Below are 20438 nucleotides of genomic sequence, written 5' to 3' on the forward strand. Positions count from 1 at the left end.
ATTTTTTTATTATAGATTCAATTTCATTCCTAGTAATTGCCTATTCAGATTTCTATTTCTTTCCAATTCAGTTTTGGAAAATTGTATGTTTCTAGAAATTTATCCATTTCTTCTGGGTCACCTAATTTGTTGGCATATATTTCTCATAGTATTTCCTTTTTCTTTTTTAAGATTTTATTTATTTATTTGACAGACAGAGATCACAAGTAGGCAGAGAAGCTGGCAGAGGGGGTTGGGGGAAGCAGGCTCTCAGATGAGCAGAGATCCCGATGTGGGGCTCAATCCCAGGACTCTAAGATCATGACCTGAGCCGAAGGCAAAGGCTTGACCCACTGAGCCACCCAGGCACCCCTCTCATAGTATTTTCTTATAATTCTTAATTTTTCAGTGGTGTCTCTTTTCTTCATCTGTTTGATTTTATTTACTTAGGTCTTTTTTACCTTAATGAATCTGATTAAGGCTTGTCAGTTTTGTTGATCTTTTCAAAAAACCAACTCTTGGTCACACACACATACATACACACACACACACACACACACACATTTAGGTACCTACAAACTATAGCTGAATTTGAAATAGATGGAAGTGCAAAAGCAGATGCATATTGGAGTTGGGCTCAGTAGTCAAGAAAAGTTTTAAAATCACTCTTGATCCATTAAGGGTTCTCTACAGGTCTAAGAATTTTTTTTCTACCATATAAAGCTGCATTTCTAGGGGAAAATGAAATACTTCTTTCCAAATAGCCAAATTACATGAGATTTTTTTAGTGTTCAACCACATTATGATTTGTAGATAAAGTGAAGCTTATTTGAATGAAAAAAGTATGTAAGATGTTTGATCAGATACATTTTATCCTTTAGTTCTGATCGGAATGAATTGACCTCAGCAACTGATAAGGAGGTCACCAATAAAAGGTGAAATAAACATATGTAACGATAAACCAGAGATATTCAACACAGAGTTTCTTGGACACTCTAAAACGTTGGAAGTCTCCACTTCTTTATGTAACATATTTTTTATCTAGTTTGGTAGAAACTAGATCAGGTAGATCTAGTTAGATCTGATAGAAACTCAGGTCTTCCTATCTGAGTAACCAGCAGCCAAAACTCTTAGAAAACTATCAGATTGTTGTATGAGATTCTACTAGAATGGGCTGTATTAGTTATCTAGGGCTGCTGTAACAAAATATCACAAAACTGAATCATTTAAAACAACAGAAATTCATTGTCTCAGTCTTAGACGCTAGAAGTTGATATCAGGGTGTCAGTAGGGTTGTTTTCTTCTGAGGGCTGTGAGCAAGAATCTATTCCATGCCCCTCTCCTAGCTTCTGGTGATTGCTGTCAATCTTTGCTGTTCCACGGTATGTAGAATCATTGCTCAAATCTCTACCTTAATCTCTACACAGGTGAAGTATGTGTGTTTGTGTCTACATTTTTCCTTTGTCTTAGGACACGAATCATACTGGATTAGGAGCCCACCCTAAACCAGTATGACTGTGTCTTAATTACACCTACAGCAACCCTATTTCCAATAAGGTCACATGCTGAGTTACAAGGGATAAGATTACAACATATCCATTTTAGGTGGGACAATATTCAACTTATAATATTTGACAAGTGAGGAGAGAGTCCTATTTAGAGCCAGAAGAATAATGGCAGTAGACTGGGAACAGAAGAGGCCTTAGTAGGGAATAATGGAACTAACAGACACTGGGTCTACCCCATAGCCTCCAGAGCTTATGTGAGATAGGCCTGAAGCTCAAATCCACTATCATGGTGGATAGAGCCACTGCCTCAGACCTGCATTGCTTGACCCTGTCTAAGAGGCAGGAAAGATGACCATGATGGGTCAAAGTAAGAAGGTGATGGAAGGACTTGCAAATCAGGAATTTAAATGGAGTAAGAGGGATGTGTACACTATAAACTGAAGTTGAGATGAAATAAATGCCACCACAAAAAGCTTATATAATTGGGGATTAGGGACAGGTATAGAACTTAAATTACATAAAAAGAGAAAAATAAAAAAAACAAAAAAGAAAAAAAAAAGAACTTAAATTACTTAAACCTTGATGCTTACTATTTTCACAATTCTAAGATACCAGTCACTGCCATATGATATCTTATTCCTTTAAAAAAATTTTAATTCCAGTATAAGTAACAGACAGTATTATATTAGTTTCAGGTGTACAATGGGGATTCAACAATTTTATACATTGCTCAGTGCTTGTCACCATATGTGTGCTCTTAGGCCTCTTTCATCTGTTTCACCCAACATCCCTATGCTGGGTAACCTAGTAAAGAGTCTTGTATTTCTGACTTTTTGAGGAACCTCCATACTATCTTCCAGAGTGGCTGTACAAGCTTGCATTCTCACCAACAGTGAGAATGTCTCTACATCCTTGTGGAAAAACTATAAAACACTGATGAAAGAAATGGATGCATTTCTCCACATCCTTGCCAATGTTTGTTGTTTTCTGACTTGTTAATTTTAGCCATTCTGACTGGTGTGAGGTGGTATCTCATTGTGGTTATGATTTTTATTTCCCTGATGCCCAGTGATGTTGAGTACTGTTTTCATGTCCATCTGCAAAGGAATGGATAAAGAAGATGTAGTAGATATATACAGTGGAATATTACCCAGCCATCAACAAATGAAATCTTACCATTTGCAATGACATTGATGGGACTAGAGGGTATTATGATGAGCAAAGTAAGTCAATCAGAGAAAGACAATGGTGATTTCATGCATATGTGGAATTTAAGAAACAAAACAGATCATAGGTGAAGGGAGGGAAAAATAAGATGAAATCAGAGAGGGAGACAGACCATAAGAAACTCTTAACTATAGGGAACAAACTGAGGGCTACTGGAGGGGATGTGGGTGAGGGGATGGGATAACTGAGTGATGGGCATTATAAAGGGCACGTGATATAAAGAGCACCGAGTGTTACATGCAACTGATTAGCCACTGAACTCTACCTACTGTCAACTGAATTTAAATAGAATTTTTTTTAAAAGTTTGGGTTGTATTAAGGAGGTCATGTATTGCATGGAGCACTGGATATTATACACAAACAATGAATCATGGAACACTACATCAAAAACCCATGGTGAACTGTATGGTGACTTACATAACATAATGAAATTTAAAAAATAAAAAGTCTGGGTTTTTTGTTTCTTTGCTCTTTGATTTGTTTTTTTTCAGTTCTACATATGAGTGAAATATTATATGGTATTTTTCTTTCTCTGACTTATTTCACTTAACGTTATACTTTCTAGATCCATCCATGCTGCAAATGGCAAAATTTCACTATTTTCTATGACTAATATTCATTTGTGAGTGTGTGTATATATGTGTTTACATATATGCATGCATACCACATCTTCTTTATCCATTCATCTATCAATGGACAGTTCAGTTTTAGCCATTCTGAGAAGTGTCAGGTGATACCTCATTGTAGTTTTGATTTGCATTTCCCTGATGATGAGTGTTGTTGAGCGTCTTTTCATATGCCTGTTGGCCCTCTAGATATCTTCTTTGGAGAAATGTCTGGTCATGACTTCTGCCCATTGTTAAATTGGATTATTTGATTTTTGGTGTTGGGTTGTAGAAGTTCTTTATACATTTTGGATACTAATGCTTTATTGGATATGTCACTTGCAAATATTTTCTCCCATTCAGTGGTTGTCTTTTAGTTTTGGTTGTTTTCTTTGCTGTGCAGAAACTTTTTATTTTGATGTAGACCCAACAATTTATTTTTGCTTTTGTTTCCCTGGCCTCAAGAGAACATATCTAGAAAGATTTTGCTATAGCTAATGTCAGAAATTAGTGCCTGTACCCTTTTTATGATTTTAGATCTCACATTTAGGTCCTTTATCCATTTTGAGTTTATTTTTGTGTATGGAGTAAGAAATCAATCCAGTTTCATTCTTTTGCAGCTAAGTTTTCCAAACACCATTTCTTGATGAGACTATTCTTTTTCCCTTCCATATTCTTGCCTCCTTGTTGAAGATTGATTTGACTATATAATCATGAGCTTATATCTGGCCTCTATGATCTATGTGTCTGTTTTTATGCCAGTACTGACTCTCTTGATTACCAAAGCTTTGTGGTTTATCTCCAAATCCAGGATTGTGATACCTCCAGTTTTATTCTTTTTCAAGGTTGCTTTGGCTATATGTGGATATTTTGTGGTCCACATGAATTTTAGGATTCTTTGTTCTAGTTCTATTAAAAACACTGATTAAAAACACTGGTAATTTCATAGGAATTGCATTGAGTCTGTAGGTTGCTTTGGGTATTATTTTAACAGTATTCTCCCAAATCCTGAGCATGGAATATTTTTCCATTTGTGTAATCTTCCATTTCTTTTACCAGTGGCTTATAGTTTCCAGAATATAGGTCTTCTGTCACCTTAGTTAAGTATTTCTAATTACTTTTTTGGTGCTATTGCAAATGGGAATGTTTACTTTTTTTTTTCTTCCTTTTTAATTTTTTTTTCTTTTCAGTATAACAGTATTCATTGCTTTTTGCACCACACCCAGTGCTCCATGCAATACGTGCCTTCTCTAATACCCACCACCTGGTTCCCCCAACCTTCCACCCCCTGCCCATTCAGAACCCTCAGATTCTTTTTCAGAGTCCATAGTCTCTCATGGTTCCTATCCTCTTCCAATTTCCCTCAACTCCTTTTCCTTTCCATCTCCCCTTGTCCTCCATGCTATTTGTTTATGCTCCACAAATAAGTGAAACCATATGATGATTGACTCTCTCTGCTTGACTTATTTCACTCAGCATAATCTCTTCCAGTCCTGTCCATGTTGCTACAAATGTTGGATATTTATCCTTTCTGATGAAGGCATAATACTCCTTAGTGTATATGGACCACATCTTCCTTACCCATTCATCCATTGAAGGGCATCTTGGTTCTTTCCATAGTCTGATGACCGTGGCCACTGCTGCTATAAACATTGGGATACAGATGGTCCTTCTTTTCACTACATCTGTATCTTTGGGGGAAATACCCAGGAGTGCAATTGCATTTGCAAGTGCAGTTGTCATAGGGAGCTCTATTTTTAATTTCTTAAGGAATCTCCACACTGTTCTCCAAAGTGGCTGCACCAACTTGCATTCCCACCAACGGTGGAAGAGGGTTCCCCTTTATCCAAATCCCCTCCAACACATATAAACCTCATTGATAATAATAAACTGACACACCAAGTTCCAGGTTACTGATTTGCACTTGGATTTCCAAAAATCAGCTGGTTCATATCCTAGACTGTTGTAACTATTTGAATGGAAAAAGTATATCTAGAATTACCTGATGTCTGACAATGTACCTTTTTGATTCTTTAGCCCTGCCCAGAGTGAGTGGACTTTGGAAACCTATGAGGAATCCACCAGTGAAATGTGAGATATTCATATATAAATTTAAAATGATATATATAATCTCAACATATACATGCATGAAAGAATAAAGAGAGAGACTGAGATTTGTAAAAGTCACTCTCAGGAGTATCTGTGGCAGTAGAGAGTCTTCAAAACTGTTTCTGAGTCTTCTCTGTAGTGTATATATGTAACTGTCTTTGTTTTTTTAGATTTAGTTGAATAAAAGAATTCATAAGACAAATGCTTTTTCCCTAAGTAGGTTTGTCTCCTTTGGTAGCAGCCAAACCCTCAGATGAAAGTAAGGAGAAGAGAGAAAGCCCTGAGAACCAGGAATTTAAATGGATAAGAGGGATGGGTGCCTCCAAACTGAAACTGAATTTGAAATAGATTCTACCAGAAAAGGCTATTACACACTGTGAATAGGGTGACAGTATAGAACTTCCTATAAATTGATACATTATTAATAAGCCTAAGTCATTGGCATCTTTTATATAAAGCCTAATTTCTAATAAAGAATGAACTACTTGGTTCATTTAGGTGATAAGTAAATGATTTTTAAAGATTGACTGTTCATAAGTATAGAGCAATTGTAGGTATTTAAATGGAAAAAAAGTCAGTCTGACATTACATGTGGTGTCTATGTGCCTTTCTAATTCTTTAGCCCTGTCCAGAGTGAACGGACATCGGAAAACTATGAGGATTTCACTACTGGAATGTGAGCTATGCATGCATAAATTTAAAATGCTATGTATAATCTCAACACATACATTCATGGAACAGTAGAGAGAGAGACTGAGATTTGTAATAGTCACTCTTGGGCATCCATGGCAATATAGTATCTTTAATACTGCTTCTAAGTTCTTACTGTAGTGTATGTAGGTAACTTTCTATCTTTTTCTTCTTCTTTTTAAGATTTAGTTGCATAAGAGTGGAAGCCATAAGAGGGATGCTTCTTTGCTTGAGTACATTTGTCTCCCTTAGTAGCAACCAAACCCTTAATGAAAGTAGGAAGAGAGAAAGCCATGAGAACTAGGAATTTAAATAAATAAGAGGGATGGGTGCCTCCAAAATGAAATTGAATTTGAAATAATTTCTACAAAAAAGACTGTTACACATTATAGTATAGAACTTCTTATGGATTGTATAGAACTTTTTATGGATTGATGTATTATTTATTTGTAGGCCTAACAAAGTCATTAGCATCTTTTTATTTTATTTTTTGTGTTCCAAGATTCATTGTTTATACACCACACCCAGTGCTCCATGCAATACATGATCTCCTTAATGTCCACCACCAGGATCACCTAGCCCTTCACTCCCCTCCCCTCTAAAACCTTCTGTTTCTCAGAGTCCACAGTGTCACATGCTTTGTCTCCCCCTCCTATTTCCCCCAATTCACTTTTCCTTTCCTTCTCCTAATGTCCTCCATGTTATTCCTTATGTTCCACAACTAAGTGAAAACATATGATAATTGACTCTCTCTGCTTGACTTATTTCACTCAATATATTCTCCTCCAGTCCCATCCATGTTGATACAAAGGTTGGGTATTCATCCTTTCTGATGGAGGCATAATACTCCATTCTATATATGGATCATATCTTCTTTATTGATTCATCTGTTGAAGGGTGTCTTGGCTCTTTCCACAGTTTGGCAATTGTGGCCATGGTTGCTATGAACATTGGGGTACTTATGGCTCTTCTTTTCATTACATGTGTACCCTTGGGGTAGATACACAGTAGTGCAATTTGCAGGGTGATAGCGTAGCTCTATCATTACCATCTTTAAAAAAAGCCCCATGTCTAATAAAAAGTGACATACCTGGTTCATTTAGGTGCTATATACATGAATTTTTTTTGAAAGATTTTATTTATTTATTTGACAGAAATCACAAGTAGACAGAGAGGCAGGCAGAGAGAAAGAGAGAGAGAGAGGGAAGCAGGCTCCCCACTGAGCAGAGAGCCCGATGTGGGACTTGATCCCAGGACCCTGAGATCATGACCTGAGCCGAAGGCAGCAGCTTAACCAACTGAGCCACCCAGGCGCCCCTATATACATGAATTTTTAAAGGTTGACCAGATCATATGTATTCAGCAGTTGTAGCTATTCATATAGAAAAAAAGTCAGTCTAGAATTACATGTGCTGTCTGACTATGTGCCTCTTTATTCTTTAGAAATGCCCTGAGAGAAGTGAAATCAGATGGCTATGAAGTCACCAGTAATTTGTGAGCTATAAATGGATAAAGATAAATATATATCCCTATGCACTCATATGAAAATATTTATATATTAAAACAGACACACACAAACATAGGCTCTGAGAGAAAGGGAAGTAAATGTCAACCTTCACATGAACACCCATGACAATACAATTTCTTTGACTCTTTCTGAATCTTTTCAATGTAGCACCTATACACAACTGTTTATCCTTTTTGGCTCCAGTTGCGTTAAAGAAGAACAGGTCCTAGGAGGATCCCTCTTCCGCTGGGGACTACCAAGCAAAACCTTTCATAGATTTCCAGAATGCCTGTGTATGAGACTTAGTTGATTGGGTGAAGAAGGGAAAGAATGCTATTAAAGACAGGAGGAGGTAGCAGTAGGCAGGGGGCAGAGGAGCCCTCAGCATAAAGAAAGGAGCTAATGAATCCTGGATCCTTCACCCTCCAGAGCTTTGCCACCATGTGAAGCCACTGTCCCAAAGCCACAGTCACGTGGAGGGAGCCCCTGTTCCAGACCTGCCAGTTTCTTGACACCATCTGAGAGCAGGGAAGGCAAGCTTGAGAGGTGAAAGGTGGTGAAGGAGGGACTGGAGAAGCAGAAAATTATATGGGAAAGAAGGAGGTATACCTGCAAATTGAGGGTGAATTTGAGATCAGTTCGACCATAACAGGCTGTTCCACATGGGCCAGGCTGAGTAGTTAAGATCTGTATTTGATCCTGGAATCATCTGTGTTTTTGGAAGGTCCATAATACTTATTAAAAACATGTAAATCTTCATTTCTAGAGCAAACAAGATATTAGGTTTCAAATAATTGATTTGCACGTGAACTTTCTAAGTGTTAGTGAGTTTATAGGTTCAACTAAGAAAGTAAGTCTGGAAGTCATGTGATGTCTTACCGTGTCTGTTTTTAATCCTTTAGCCCTGGCCAGAGTGAATGGACAGCCCCGTCTACCGAAGAACTCTGCGAAGTGATGTGAGCTATGATGAATACATACATAAATAAGTATCTCTACACACACAAATACACACACACAAACACATACACACACACAACGTACACTGAGATTTGGGATGTTTGCTCTCAGGCTCACACATAGGAATACAGAGATCCTGTGATACTCTTTGTAATGTCTTCTCTTGGTAAGGCACTATATGTAATATTCTTTGTCTTTTGAAGGAAGGTGGAAAAGGATGAACAGGCTCTAGAGAGAGTCATTTCGATTCCTGGTTTTGTTCATATTTGTCCACCCTTGACAATTGTGGATGAGAGTCTACTACAGTGGGCAAGGGAGGAGGAAAATTTATTTGGAGGAAGGAAGAGTCAGCAGAGAGGATGCAGCTAATGGATCCTGGATCTGTCCATCACCCTCCAGAGCTCAGCCCCCATGTGAGGCTGGTGCTCTAAACTTACCAACAAACTGGAAGGAACCTCTGCCTGGGGTCTTTAGCCACTGACCCTGCCTGAGGGGTAGGAAAGGCAACCAGGAAGCATGAAGAGTAAGCAGGCGATGAAGGGAATTGAGGGTCATGATACAAGTTGGAGTCAAAGAGATCTGTACCTCTCAACTGCAGCTGAATTTGAAATAAATTCTACCAGAAAAGGCTGTTACACACTGGGATTAGGGTGACAGTATAGAACCCCTTACAGATTGATACATTGTTTATCTGTAGGCCTAACATAGTCCTTAGCCTCTTAAATATAGCCTCATTTCTAATAAAAAGTAACCTACCAGGTTAAATTAGATGATATATGCATGAATTTTTAGAGATTGACCAGTTCATACGTAGAGAGCAGTTGCAGCTATTTAAATGGGGGGAAAAAGTCAGTCTAGCATGACATGTGGTGTCTGACTATGTGCCTCTTTATTGCTTTAGCACTTCCGTGACTGAAATGAAACTGGACATGGATGAGGAAATCACCAGCAAATTGTGAGCTATAAGTGAATAAAGATAAATATATATTTATATGGACATATATGCACATATGTACTTATATACTTGTATCAACACAGACTCACAAAGACACATACACAAGCAATAGGAATTCATCAAAATCCTAGAGGACAAGAGAGGCAGCAACCTTTTTGACCTTGGCCACAGCAACTTCTTGCTAGACACATCCCCAAAAGCCAGGGAAACATAGGAGAAAATCAACTGTTGGGGCTTCACCAAGATAAAAGTCTTTTGTACAACAGAGGAAACCATCAACAAAGCTAAATGGCAACCTACAGAAAGGGAGAAGATACTTGCAAATACCTTATCAGATAAAGGGCTAGTATCCAAAATCTATGAAGAACTTAAACTTAACACCCCCAAACCCAAAACATGTTGTCAAGAAATGGGCAGAAGGTGTGAACAGACATTTCTCCAGAGAAGACATACGGATGGCCAATAGACACATGGAAAAAGTGCTGCACATCACTCAACCTCAGAGAAATGCAAATCAAAACCACAAGGAGAGACCATTTCATACCAGTGTCAAGGGCTACAATTTAACAACTCAGGGAACAATATATGTTGGTGAGGTGGTAGAGAAGGGGAACCCTCGAATGCTGTTGGTGGAATAATGCAAACCGGTCAGCCCCTCTGGAAAAGAGTAGGGAGGTTCCTCAGAAAGTTACAAAGCATAGAGCTACCCTATAACCCAGCAATTGCACTAGTAGATATTCATTCAAAGAATACAAACATAGTGATTTGAAGGGATACAGGCACCCTAATGTTCCTAGCAGCAATGTGTCCACAATAGCCATACTATGGAAAGACCCGAGACGTCTATGAACAGATGAATGAGTAAAGAAGATGTGGGGTATGTATACTCAACCATCAAAAGGAATGAAATCCTGCCATTTGCAATGACGTGGATGGAACTTACGGGATATTTTACCCAGTGAAATAAGTCAGTCAGAGAAGGACAAATACCATCCGGTTTCACTCATGTGGAATTGAAGAAACAAAACAGATGAGCATGGGGGAAGGGAAGGAAAAGAGGAAGACAGTGAGACAAACCATAGGAGACTCTCAACTAGGGGAACAAACTGGGTTGCTGAAGGGGGAGGTTTCTGGGGGATAGGGCAACTGGGTGATGGGCATTAAGAAAGGCACTCAAGGTAATGAGGACTGGAAGAATCACTGAATTCTTCCTCTGTATCTAAAAATACAGTATATGTTAAATAAATAGAATGTAAATTAAAAAAGAAATAGATGAAGTTTCTTAATATATTCTTTTTTCCCCCATTTCATCTTGTTTCTTTTCAGTGTTCCAAGATTCATTGTTTATGCACCACACCCAGTGTTCCTTACAATACATGCCGTCCTAATACCCACCTCCTGGCTCACCTAGCCCCCGACCCTGCTCCCCTGTAAAACCATCAGTTTGTTTCTCAAAGTCTACAGACTCTCATGGTTATTCTTAAAAATATCTGCAACAGGTTTACACACTTCACAGCACTCACCCAAGCACATACCCTCCCCAATGTCCATAATCCCACCCCCTTCTCCCAAACCCCCTCCCCCCAGCAACCCTCAGTTTGTTTTGTGAGATTAAGAGTCACTTTTGGTTTGTCTCCCTCCCAATCCCACCTTGTTTCATTGATTCTTCTCCTACCCACTTAAGCCCCCATGTTGCATCACCACTTCCTCATATCAGGGAGATCATATGATAGTTGTCTTTCTCTGCTTGACTTATTTCGCTAAGCATGATACACTCTAGTTCCATCCATGTTGTTGCAAATGGCAAGATTTCATTTCTTTTGATGGCTGCCTAGTATTCCATTGTTTATATATACCACATCTTCTTGATTCATTCATCTGTTGATGGACATCTAGGTTCTTTCCATATTTTGGCTATTGTGGACATTGCTGCTATAATCATTCGGGTGCACGTGCCCCTTTGGATCACTACGTTTGTATCTTTAGGGTAAATACCCAGTAGTGCAATTGCTGGGTCATAGGGCAGTTCTATTTTCAACATTTTGAGGAACCTCCATGCTGTTTTCCAGAGTGGCTGCACCAGCTTGCATTCCCACCAACAGTGTAGGAGGCTTCCCCTTTCTCCGCATCCTCTCCAGCATCTATCATTTCTTGACTTGTTCATTTTAGCCATTCTGACTGGTGTGAGGTGATCTCTCATTGTGGTTTTTATTTGTATATCCCTGATGCCAAGTGATATGGAGCACTTTGTCATGTGTCTGTTGGCCCTCTGGATGTCTTCTTTGCAGAAATGTCTGTTCATGTCCTCTGCCCATTTCTTGATTGGATTATTTGTTCTTTGGGTGTTGAGTTTGCTAAGTTCTTTATAGATTTTGGACACTGGTCCTTTATCTTATATATCATTTGCAAATATTTTGTCCCATTCTGTCAGTTGTCTTTTGATTTTGTTAACTGTTTCCTTTGCTGTGCAAAAGCTTTTGATCTTGATGAAATCCCAATAGTTCACTTTTGCCCTTACTTCCCTTGCCTTTGGCAATGTTCCTAGGAAGATGTTGCTGTGGCTGAGGTCAAAGAGGTTGTTGCCTGTGTTCTCCTCAAGGATTTTGATGGATTTCTTTCACACGTTGAAGTCCTTCATCCATTTTGAGTCTATTTTCATGTGTGGTGTAAGGAAATGGTCCAATTTCATTTTTCTGCATGTGGCTGTCCAATTTTCCCAGCACCATTTATTGAAGAGGCTGTCTTTTTTCTATTGGACATTCTTTCCTGCTTTGTCGAAGATTAGTTGACTGTAGAGTTGAGGGTCTATTTCTGGGCTCTCTATTCTGTTCCATTGATCTATGCTGTCTTGATGATGACAGCTTTGTAATAGAGCTTGAAGTCCGGAATTGTGATGCCACCAACGTTGGCTTTCTTTTTCAATATCCCTTTGACTATTCGAGGTCTTTTCTGGGTCCATATAAATTTTAGAATTATTTGCTCCATTTCTTTGAAAAAGATGGATGGTACTTTGATAGGAATTGCATTAAATGTGTAGATTGCTTTAGGTAGCATAGACATTTTCACAATATTTATTCTTCCAATCAAGGAGCATGGAACATTTTTCCATTTCTCTGTGTCTTCCCCAATTACTTTCATGAGTACTTTATAGTTTTCTGAGTTTAGATTCTGTGCCTCTTTGGTTAGATTTATTCCTAGGTATCTTATGGTTTTGGGTGCAATTGTAAATGGGATTGACTCCTTAATTTCTCTTTCTTCTGTCTTGTTTTGGTGTAGAGAAATGCAACTGATTTCTGTGCATTGATTTTATATCCTGACACTTTACTGAATTCCTGTACAAGTTCTAGCAGTTTTGGAGTGGAGTCTTTTGGGTTTTCCACATATAGTTTCATATAATCTGCGAAGAGTGATAATTTGACTTCTTCTTTGCCGATTTGGATGCCTTTAATTTCCTTTTGTTGTCTGATGGCTGAGGCTAGGACCTCTAGTACTATGTTGAATAGCAGTGGTGATAATGCACATCCCTGCCGTGTTCCTGACCTTAGCAGAAAAGCTTTCAGTTTTTCTCCATTGAGAATGATATTTGCAGTGTGTTTTTCATAGATGGCTTTGATGATATTGAGGTATGTGCCCTCTATCCCTACACCTTGAAGAGTTTTGATCAGGATGGGTTGCTGTACTTTGCCAAATGCTTTTTCAGCATCTATTGAGAGTGTCATATGGTTCTTCTTCTTTCTTTTATTGATGTGTTGTATCACATTGACTGATTTGCGGATGTTGAACCAAACTTGCAGCCCTGGAACAAATCCCACTTGGTCGTGGTGAATAATCCTTTTAATGTACTTTTGAATCCTATTGGCTAGTATTTTGGTGAGAATTTTTGCATCTGTGTTCATCAAGGATATTGGTCTATAACTCTCTTTTTTGATGGGATCCTTGTCTGGTTTGGGGTTCAAGGTGATGCTGGCCTCATAAAATGAGTTTGGAAGTTTTCCTTCCATTTCTATTTTTTGGAACAGTTTCAGGAGAATAGGAATTAGTTCTTCTTTAAATGTTTGGTAGAATTCCCCCCACGAAGCCATCTGGCCCTGGACATCACAGATATATTCAGAACATTTCATCCCAAAGCAACAGAATACACATTCTTCTCTAGTGCACATGGGACATTCTGCAGAATAGATCACATCCTCGGTCCTAAATCAGGACTCAACCGGTACCAAAACATTGGGATCATTCCCTGCATATTTTCAGACCACAATGCTCTAAAGCTAGAACTCAACCACAAAAGGAAGTTTGGAAAGAACCCAAATACATGGTGAAAACAGCATCCTTCTAAAGAATGAATGGGTCAACCGGGAAATTAAAGAAGAATTTTTAAAAATCATGGAAACAAATGATAATGAAAATACAACAGTTCAAAATCTGTGTGACACAAAAAAGGCAGTCCTTAGAGGAAAATATATAGTGGTACAAGCCTTTCTCAAGAAACAAGAAAAGTCTCAGGTACAAAACCTAACCCTACACCTAAAGGAGCTGGAGAAAGAACAAGAAAGAAACCCTAAGCACAGCAGGAGAAGAGAAATCATAAAGATCAGTGCAGAAATCAATAAAATAGAAACCAAAAAAACAATAGAACAAATCATCGAAACTAGGAGCTGGTTCTTTGAAAGAATTAATAAAATTGATAAACCCCTGGCCCGACTTATCAAAAAGAAAAGAGAAAGGACCCAAATAAATAAAATCATGCATGAAAGAGGAGAGATCACAACTAACACCAAAGAAATACAAACTATTAAAAGAACATACTATGAGCAACTCTACGCCAACAAATTTGACAATCTGGAAGAAATGGATGCATTTCTAGAAACATATAAACTACCACAACTGAACAAGGAAGAAATAGAAAGCCTGAACAGACCCATAACCAGTAAGGAGATTGAAACAGTCATTAAAAATCTCATGGTTATTCTTAAGAACATCTGCAACAATACAGTGTGTTTGACTTTTTTTGAATCTTTTCAATGTAGCACCAAGAGGCAACTGTTTATTCTTTTTGGCTCCAGTTGCATTAAAGAAGAACAGGTCCTCGGAGGATCCTTCTTCCCCCTGGTGACTACCAATCAAAACCATTCAGAGATTTCCAGAATGCCTGTGTATGAGACTTACTTGATTGGGTGAAGAAGGGACAGAATGCTATTAAAGACAGGAGAAGGTAGCAGTAGGCAGGGGGCAGAGGAGCCCTCACAGAAAGAAAGGAGCTAATGAAACCTGAATCCTTCACCCTCCAGAGCTTTGCCACCATGTGAAGCTACTGTCCCAAAGCCACAGTCACGTGGAGGGAGCCCCTGTTCCAGACCTGCCAGTTTCTTGACACCATCTGAGAGCAGGGAAGGCAAGCTTGAGAGGTGAAAGGTGGTGAAGGAGGGACTGGAGAAGCAGGAAATTAGATGGGAAAGAAGGAGGTATACCTGCAAATTGAGGGTGAATTTGAGATCAGTTCCACCATAATAGGCTGTTCCACACTGGCCAGACTCAGTAGTTAAGATCTGTACTTGATCCTGGAGTCATCTGTGTTTTTGCTAGGTCCATAATACTTATTACAAACACATAAGTCTTCATTTCTAGGGCAAACGAGATATTAGATTTCAAATAATTGAATTTTTCGTGAACTTTCTAAGTGTCAGTGAGTTTATAAGTTCAACTAAGTAAGTCTGGAAGTCATGTGATGTCTTACCGAGTCTGTTTTTAATCCTTTAGCCCTGGCCAGAGTGAACAGACAGCCCCATCTACAGAAGGACTCTCCAAAGTGATGTGAGCTATGATGAATACATACATAAATAAGTATCTCTACACACACAAATATACACACCCACACTGAGATTTGGGATGTTTGGTGTCAGGCTCACACATAGGAATACAGAGTTCCTGTGATACTCTTTGTAACGTCTTCTCATGGAAAGGCACTATATGTAATATTCTTTGTCTTTTGAAGGTAGGTGGAAAAAGGATAAACAGGCTCTAGAGAGAGTATTTTGATTCCTGGGTTTGTTCATATTTGTCCACCCTTGACGATTGTGGATAAGAGTCTACTAGAGTAGGAAAGGGAGGAGGAAAATTTACTTGGAGGAATGAGGAGTCAGCAGAAAGGATGCAGCTAATGGATCCTGGATTTGTCCCTCACCCTCCAGAGCGTGGCCCCCCATGTGAGGCTGGTGCTCTAAACCTACCACCAAACTGGAAGGAACCTCTGCCTCCGGTCTTTAGCCACTGACCCTGCCTGAGGGGTAAGAAAGGCAACCAGGAAGCATGAAGAGTAAGCAGGCAATGAAGGGAATTTAGGGTCATGAAACGAGTTGGGGTCAAAGAGATCTGTACCTTTCAACTGCAGCTGAATTTGAAATAAATTCTACCAGAAAAGGCTGTTACACACTGGGATTAGGGTGACAGTATAGAACTTCTTACAGATTGATACATTGTTTATCTGTAGGCCCAAATAGTCCTTAGCCTCTAAAATATAGCTTCATTTCTAATAAAAAGTGACCTACCAGGTTAAATTAGATGATATATGCATGAATTTTTAAAGATTGACCAGTTCATACTTAGAGAGCAGTTGCAGCTATTTAAATGTGGGAAAAAGTCCATCTAGCCTGACATGTGGTGTCTGACTATGTGCCTCTTTATTTCTTTAGCACTTCCGTGACTGAATTGAAACAGGACATGGATGAGGAAATCACCAGCAAATTGTGAGCTATAAGTGAATAAAGATAAATATATATTTATATGGACATATATGCACATATGTACTTATATACTTGTATCAACACAGACTCACAAAGTCACATATACAAGCAATAGGAATTCATCAAAATCCTAGAGGACAAGAGAGGCAGCAACCTCTTTGACTTTGGCCACAGCAACTTCTTGCTAGACACATCCCAAAGGCAGGGAAACAAAGGCAAAAAAGAACTGTTGGGGCTTCACCAAGATAAAAGGCTTTTGTACAACAAAGGAAACCATCAAAAAAGCTAAAGGGCGACCTACAGAATGGGAGAAGATACTTGCAAATACTTTATCAGATAAAGGTCTAGTTCCCAAAATCTATGAAGAACTTACCAAACTTATCACCCCAAAACCCAAAACATGATGTCAAGAAATGCGCAGAAGCCATGAACAGACATTTCTCCAGAGAAGACATACGGATGGCCAGTAGACACATGGAAAAAATGCTGAACATCACTCAGCCTCAGAGAAATGCAAATCAAAACCACAAGGGCAGACCATTTCATACCAGTGTCAAGGGCTACAATTTAACAACTCAGGGAACAACAGATGTTGGTGAGGTGGTAGAGTAGGGGAACCCTCGAATGTTGTTGGTGGAATAATGCAAACCGGTCAGCCCCTCTAGAAAAGAGTAGGGAGGTTCCTCAGAAAGTTAAAAAGCATAGAGCTACCCTATAACCCAGCAATTGCACTAGTAGATATACATTCAAGGAATACAAACATAGTGATATGAAGGGATACATGCACCCTTATGTTCCTAGCAGCAATGTGTCCACAATAGCCAAACTATGGAAACACCCGAGACGTCTATGAACAGATGAATGAGTAAAGAAGATGTAGCGTATATATACTCAACCATCAAAAAGAATGAAATTCTGCCATTTGCCATGACGTGGATGGAACTTAACAGATATTTTACCCAGTGAAATAAGTCAGTCAGAGAAGGACAAATACCATCTGATTTCACTCATGTGGAATTGAAGAAACAAAACAGATGAGCATGGGGGAAGGGAAGGAAAAGAGGAAAACAGTGAGACAAACCATAGGAGACTCTCAACTATAGGGAACAAACTGGTTAGCTGAAGGGGAGGTCGGTGGGGGATGGGGTAACTGGGTGATGGGCATTAAGAAAGGCACTCAAAGTCATGAGGACTGGGTGTTGTATGCAACTGATGAATCACTGAATTCTTCCTCTGAAACTAAAAATACAGTATATGTTAATTAAATTGAATGTAAATAAAAAAAAGAAATAGATGAAGTTTTCTAATATATTCTTTTTTTCCCCATTTCATCTTGTTTCTTTTCAGTGTTCCAAGATTCATTGTTTATGCACCACACCCAGTGTTCCTTGCATTACGTGCTCTCCTAATACCCAGCACCAGTCTCACCTAGCCCCCCATCCCGCTCCCCTCCAAAACCCTCAGTTTGTTTCTCAGAGTCTACAGTCTCTCATGGTTATTCTTAAGAACATCTGCAGAAATACAGTGTCTTTGACTCTTTCTGAATCTTTTCAATGTAGCACCAATGAATACTACATTCAATGTAGTATCCTTTTTGGCTCCGGTTGCGTTAAAGAAGAACAGGTCCTAGGAGGATCCTTCTTCTGCCTGGTGACTACCAAGCAAAACCTTTCAGAGATTTCCAGAATGCCTGTGTATGTGACTTAGTTGATTGGGTGAAGAAGGGACAGATTGCTATTAAAGACAGGAGGAGGTAGCAGTAGGCAGGGGGCAGAGGAGCCCTCGCAGAAAGAAAGGAGCTAATGAAACCTGGATCCTTCACCCTCCAGAGCTTTGCCACCATGTGAAGCCACTGTCCCAAAGCCACAGTCACGTGGAGGGAGCCCCTGTTCCTGACCTGCCAGTTTCTTGACACCATCTGAGGGCAGGGAAAGAAAGCTAGGGAGGTGAAAGGAGGGCCTGGAGAAGCAGGAAATTAGATGGGAAATAATGTATACCTGCAAATTGAGGGTGAATTTGAGATCAGTTCCACCATAATAGGCTGTTCCACACTGGCTAGACTCAGTAGCTAAGATCTGTACTTGATCCTTGTGTCATCTGTATTTTATGGACCTAGCAGGTCCATAATACTTATTACAAACATGTAAATCTTCATTTCTAGGGCAATGAGATATTAGGTTTCAAATAATTGATTTTCACGTGAACTTTCTAAGTGTCAGTAGTTTATAAGTTCAACTAAGAAAGTATGTCTAGAAGTCATGTGATGTCTTACCGTGTCTGTTTTTAATTCTTTAGTCCTGGCCAGAGTGAATGGACAGCCCCGTCTACCGAAGGACTCTCTGAAGTGATGTGAACTATTTTGAATACATACATAAATATGTATCTCTACACACAGAAATACACACACACGCATCTGCACACGCACACAGACACACACAAACACACTGAGATTTGGGATGTTTGGTCTCAGGCTCACACATAGGAATACAGAGATCCTGTGATACTCTTTGTAACATCTTCTTATGGTAAGCCACTATACATAATATTCCTTTTATTTTGAAGGGATCTGTAAAAAAGGATGAACAGGTCATACAATCATTTACTTTCTTCTAGGCTTCACCCTTAATACTAACAGCGAAACTGATAGGAAACTAAAATTGACTGTTTCTCTTGCTGTACTGGAGTGGGTTAGGGAAGAAAAATTTCTTTTTGGGAAGGAGGGTAATATTAAAGTATAAGCAGTAAATGGTTTGAGTTGGCAGAATGAAGAGAATTCTTTAGCAGAAAAGATTTGAATTAATAGACCAGATCTGTTTGTGTTTGCCAGCATGTGCAACTGGTTCCCCAAGACTGGACCTATCATTACATTGGATAGAATCATTGACTAAGATACCATCTGAAGGTTAGGAAAGACATTCATAGTTCCTAAAGAGCACAGATGGACTAGAGGGCCTTCAGGTATTTAGGTTCATCAATAGAAATGTATATTTACACTGAGGTAAATGAATAAGTCCCACCATGAGAGGATGTTGTACACTAGGTCAGATCCAGTAGTATAGAACTATATTTAAACTCTTAGCCATTAGTTTTTTTTTCTTGACAAGGATGATGTATTCATTATGAACATATAAAGTCTCATTTCTGGGGGAAATGACATATCAAGTTTCATATAACTCATTGATGTGTAAATTTGTAAAGAGTCAATTATTTTGCAAGTTAGAGAGTAATGTTAAAATTTGAACCAAAATATTTAATTTAGAAAATCATGTAGTCTGACTGTGTCCCTTTTTCATCCATTAGTACTACTACCATGAGTGAATTTACATCGGGAACTTCTGATGGAATCTCCAAGGAAATGTGAGATATGAACAAAACTATCCACATGTAAATACAAGTATGGGGCAGATTGAGATTTGGGAGATTGATTTGCAGGAGGATCCATGAACTTTAGAGTCTTGGACACCATTTGTAACTTTCTATCCAGTTTGAGTGGAATTTAATAAAAGAGGAACAGGCCAAAAGAGGGATGCATCTTATTCCTTGTCTTTTTCTCCCCCTCAGTTAGTGGCCACCAAACCTCCTAGGAAACTATCCTAATGCTCCATGTGTAAGGCTCTACTATAATGGAACAAGAGAGCAGAAAAAGCTATTTTGGAGCAGGGAGAAGGTTCAGGAGTAAAGAAATGTACACAAACTTGATTCATTAAGGTTTTTCCCACAGGACTAGGATTCTAATTATAAGCATAGAAAGCCTTATTTGTAGGGAGATATTAAATGCCAAGTTTCAAATGACCAGTTAGGTTAACTTTTAGGTCAACTAGACTGCAAATTGTAGCATAGTATAGATAATTTTCATCTATAAACAAGTCTAGAGAGGCATGAAAAGTCTTAGAATATGCATTTTTAATTCTTTAACAATGACCATATTCAGGTGAAAAAGCTAATTTGTGTTGCCCCTTTGATGAAAGGTGAGATATAAACATATGGAGATAGAGGAAGGGAGATACTGAGATTTGTGGAATTAAGGAAAGTATTCATGGCAATGAGTTTCTTTGGTACTTTATCTAAAGTCTTTGCAACTTTCAGTATGTAACTTTCTTTCTCTTTTGCATTTTTTCTGGGGGAAAAAGAACAGATCATAAAAGGAAATAGTCTGTTACC

General features: G+C 38.8%; 1 protein-coding gene across 1 annotated transcript in view; it reads left to right on the forward strand.

The window, feature by feature from the left end:
- The window catches only part of LOC309857791 (uncharacterized protein), a 34753-nt gene extending 15095 nt beyond the window's left edge, over positions 1-19658 (forward strand). The window contains exons 4-11 of the mRNA XM_082750553.1: positions 5357-5410; positions 6051-6104; positions 8528-8581; positions 9484-9537; positions 15295-15348; positions 16227-16280; positions 18573-18626; positions 19578-19658. Of these exons, the coding sequence (XP_082606679.1) occupies positions 5357-5410; positions 6051-6104; positions 8528-8581; positions 9484-9537; positions 15295-15348; positions 16227-16280; positions 18573-18626; positions 19578-19638 (439 nt within the window). The 3' untranslated portion in view covers positions 19639-19658. The remainder of the gene's footprint in view (positions 1-5356; positions 5411-6050; positions 6105-8527; positions 8582-9483; positions 9538-15294; positions 15349-16226; positions 16281-18572; positions 18627-19577) is intronic.
- Positions 19659-20438: the final 780 nt, after the last annotated feature.

The sequence above is a fragment of the Mustela nivalis genome (genome assembly GCF_964662115.1).
Source record: "Mustela nivalis genome assembly, contig: HAP1_SCAFFOLD_1290, whole genome shotgun sequence".
Taxonomy (NCBI): Eukaryota; Metazoa; Chordata; class Mammalia; order Carnivora; family Mustelidae; genus Mustela; species Mustela nivalis.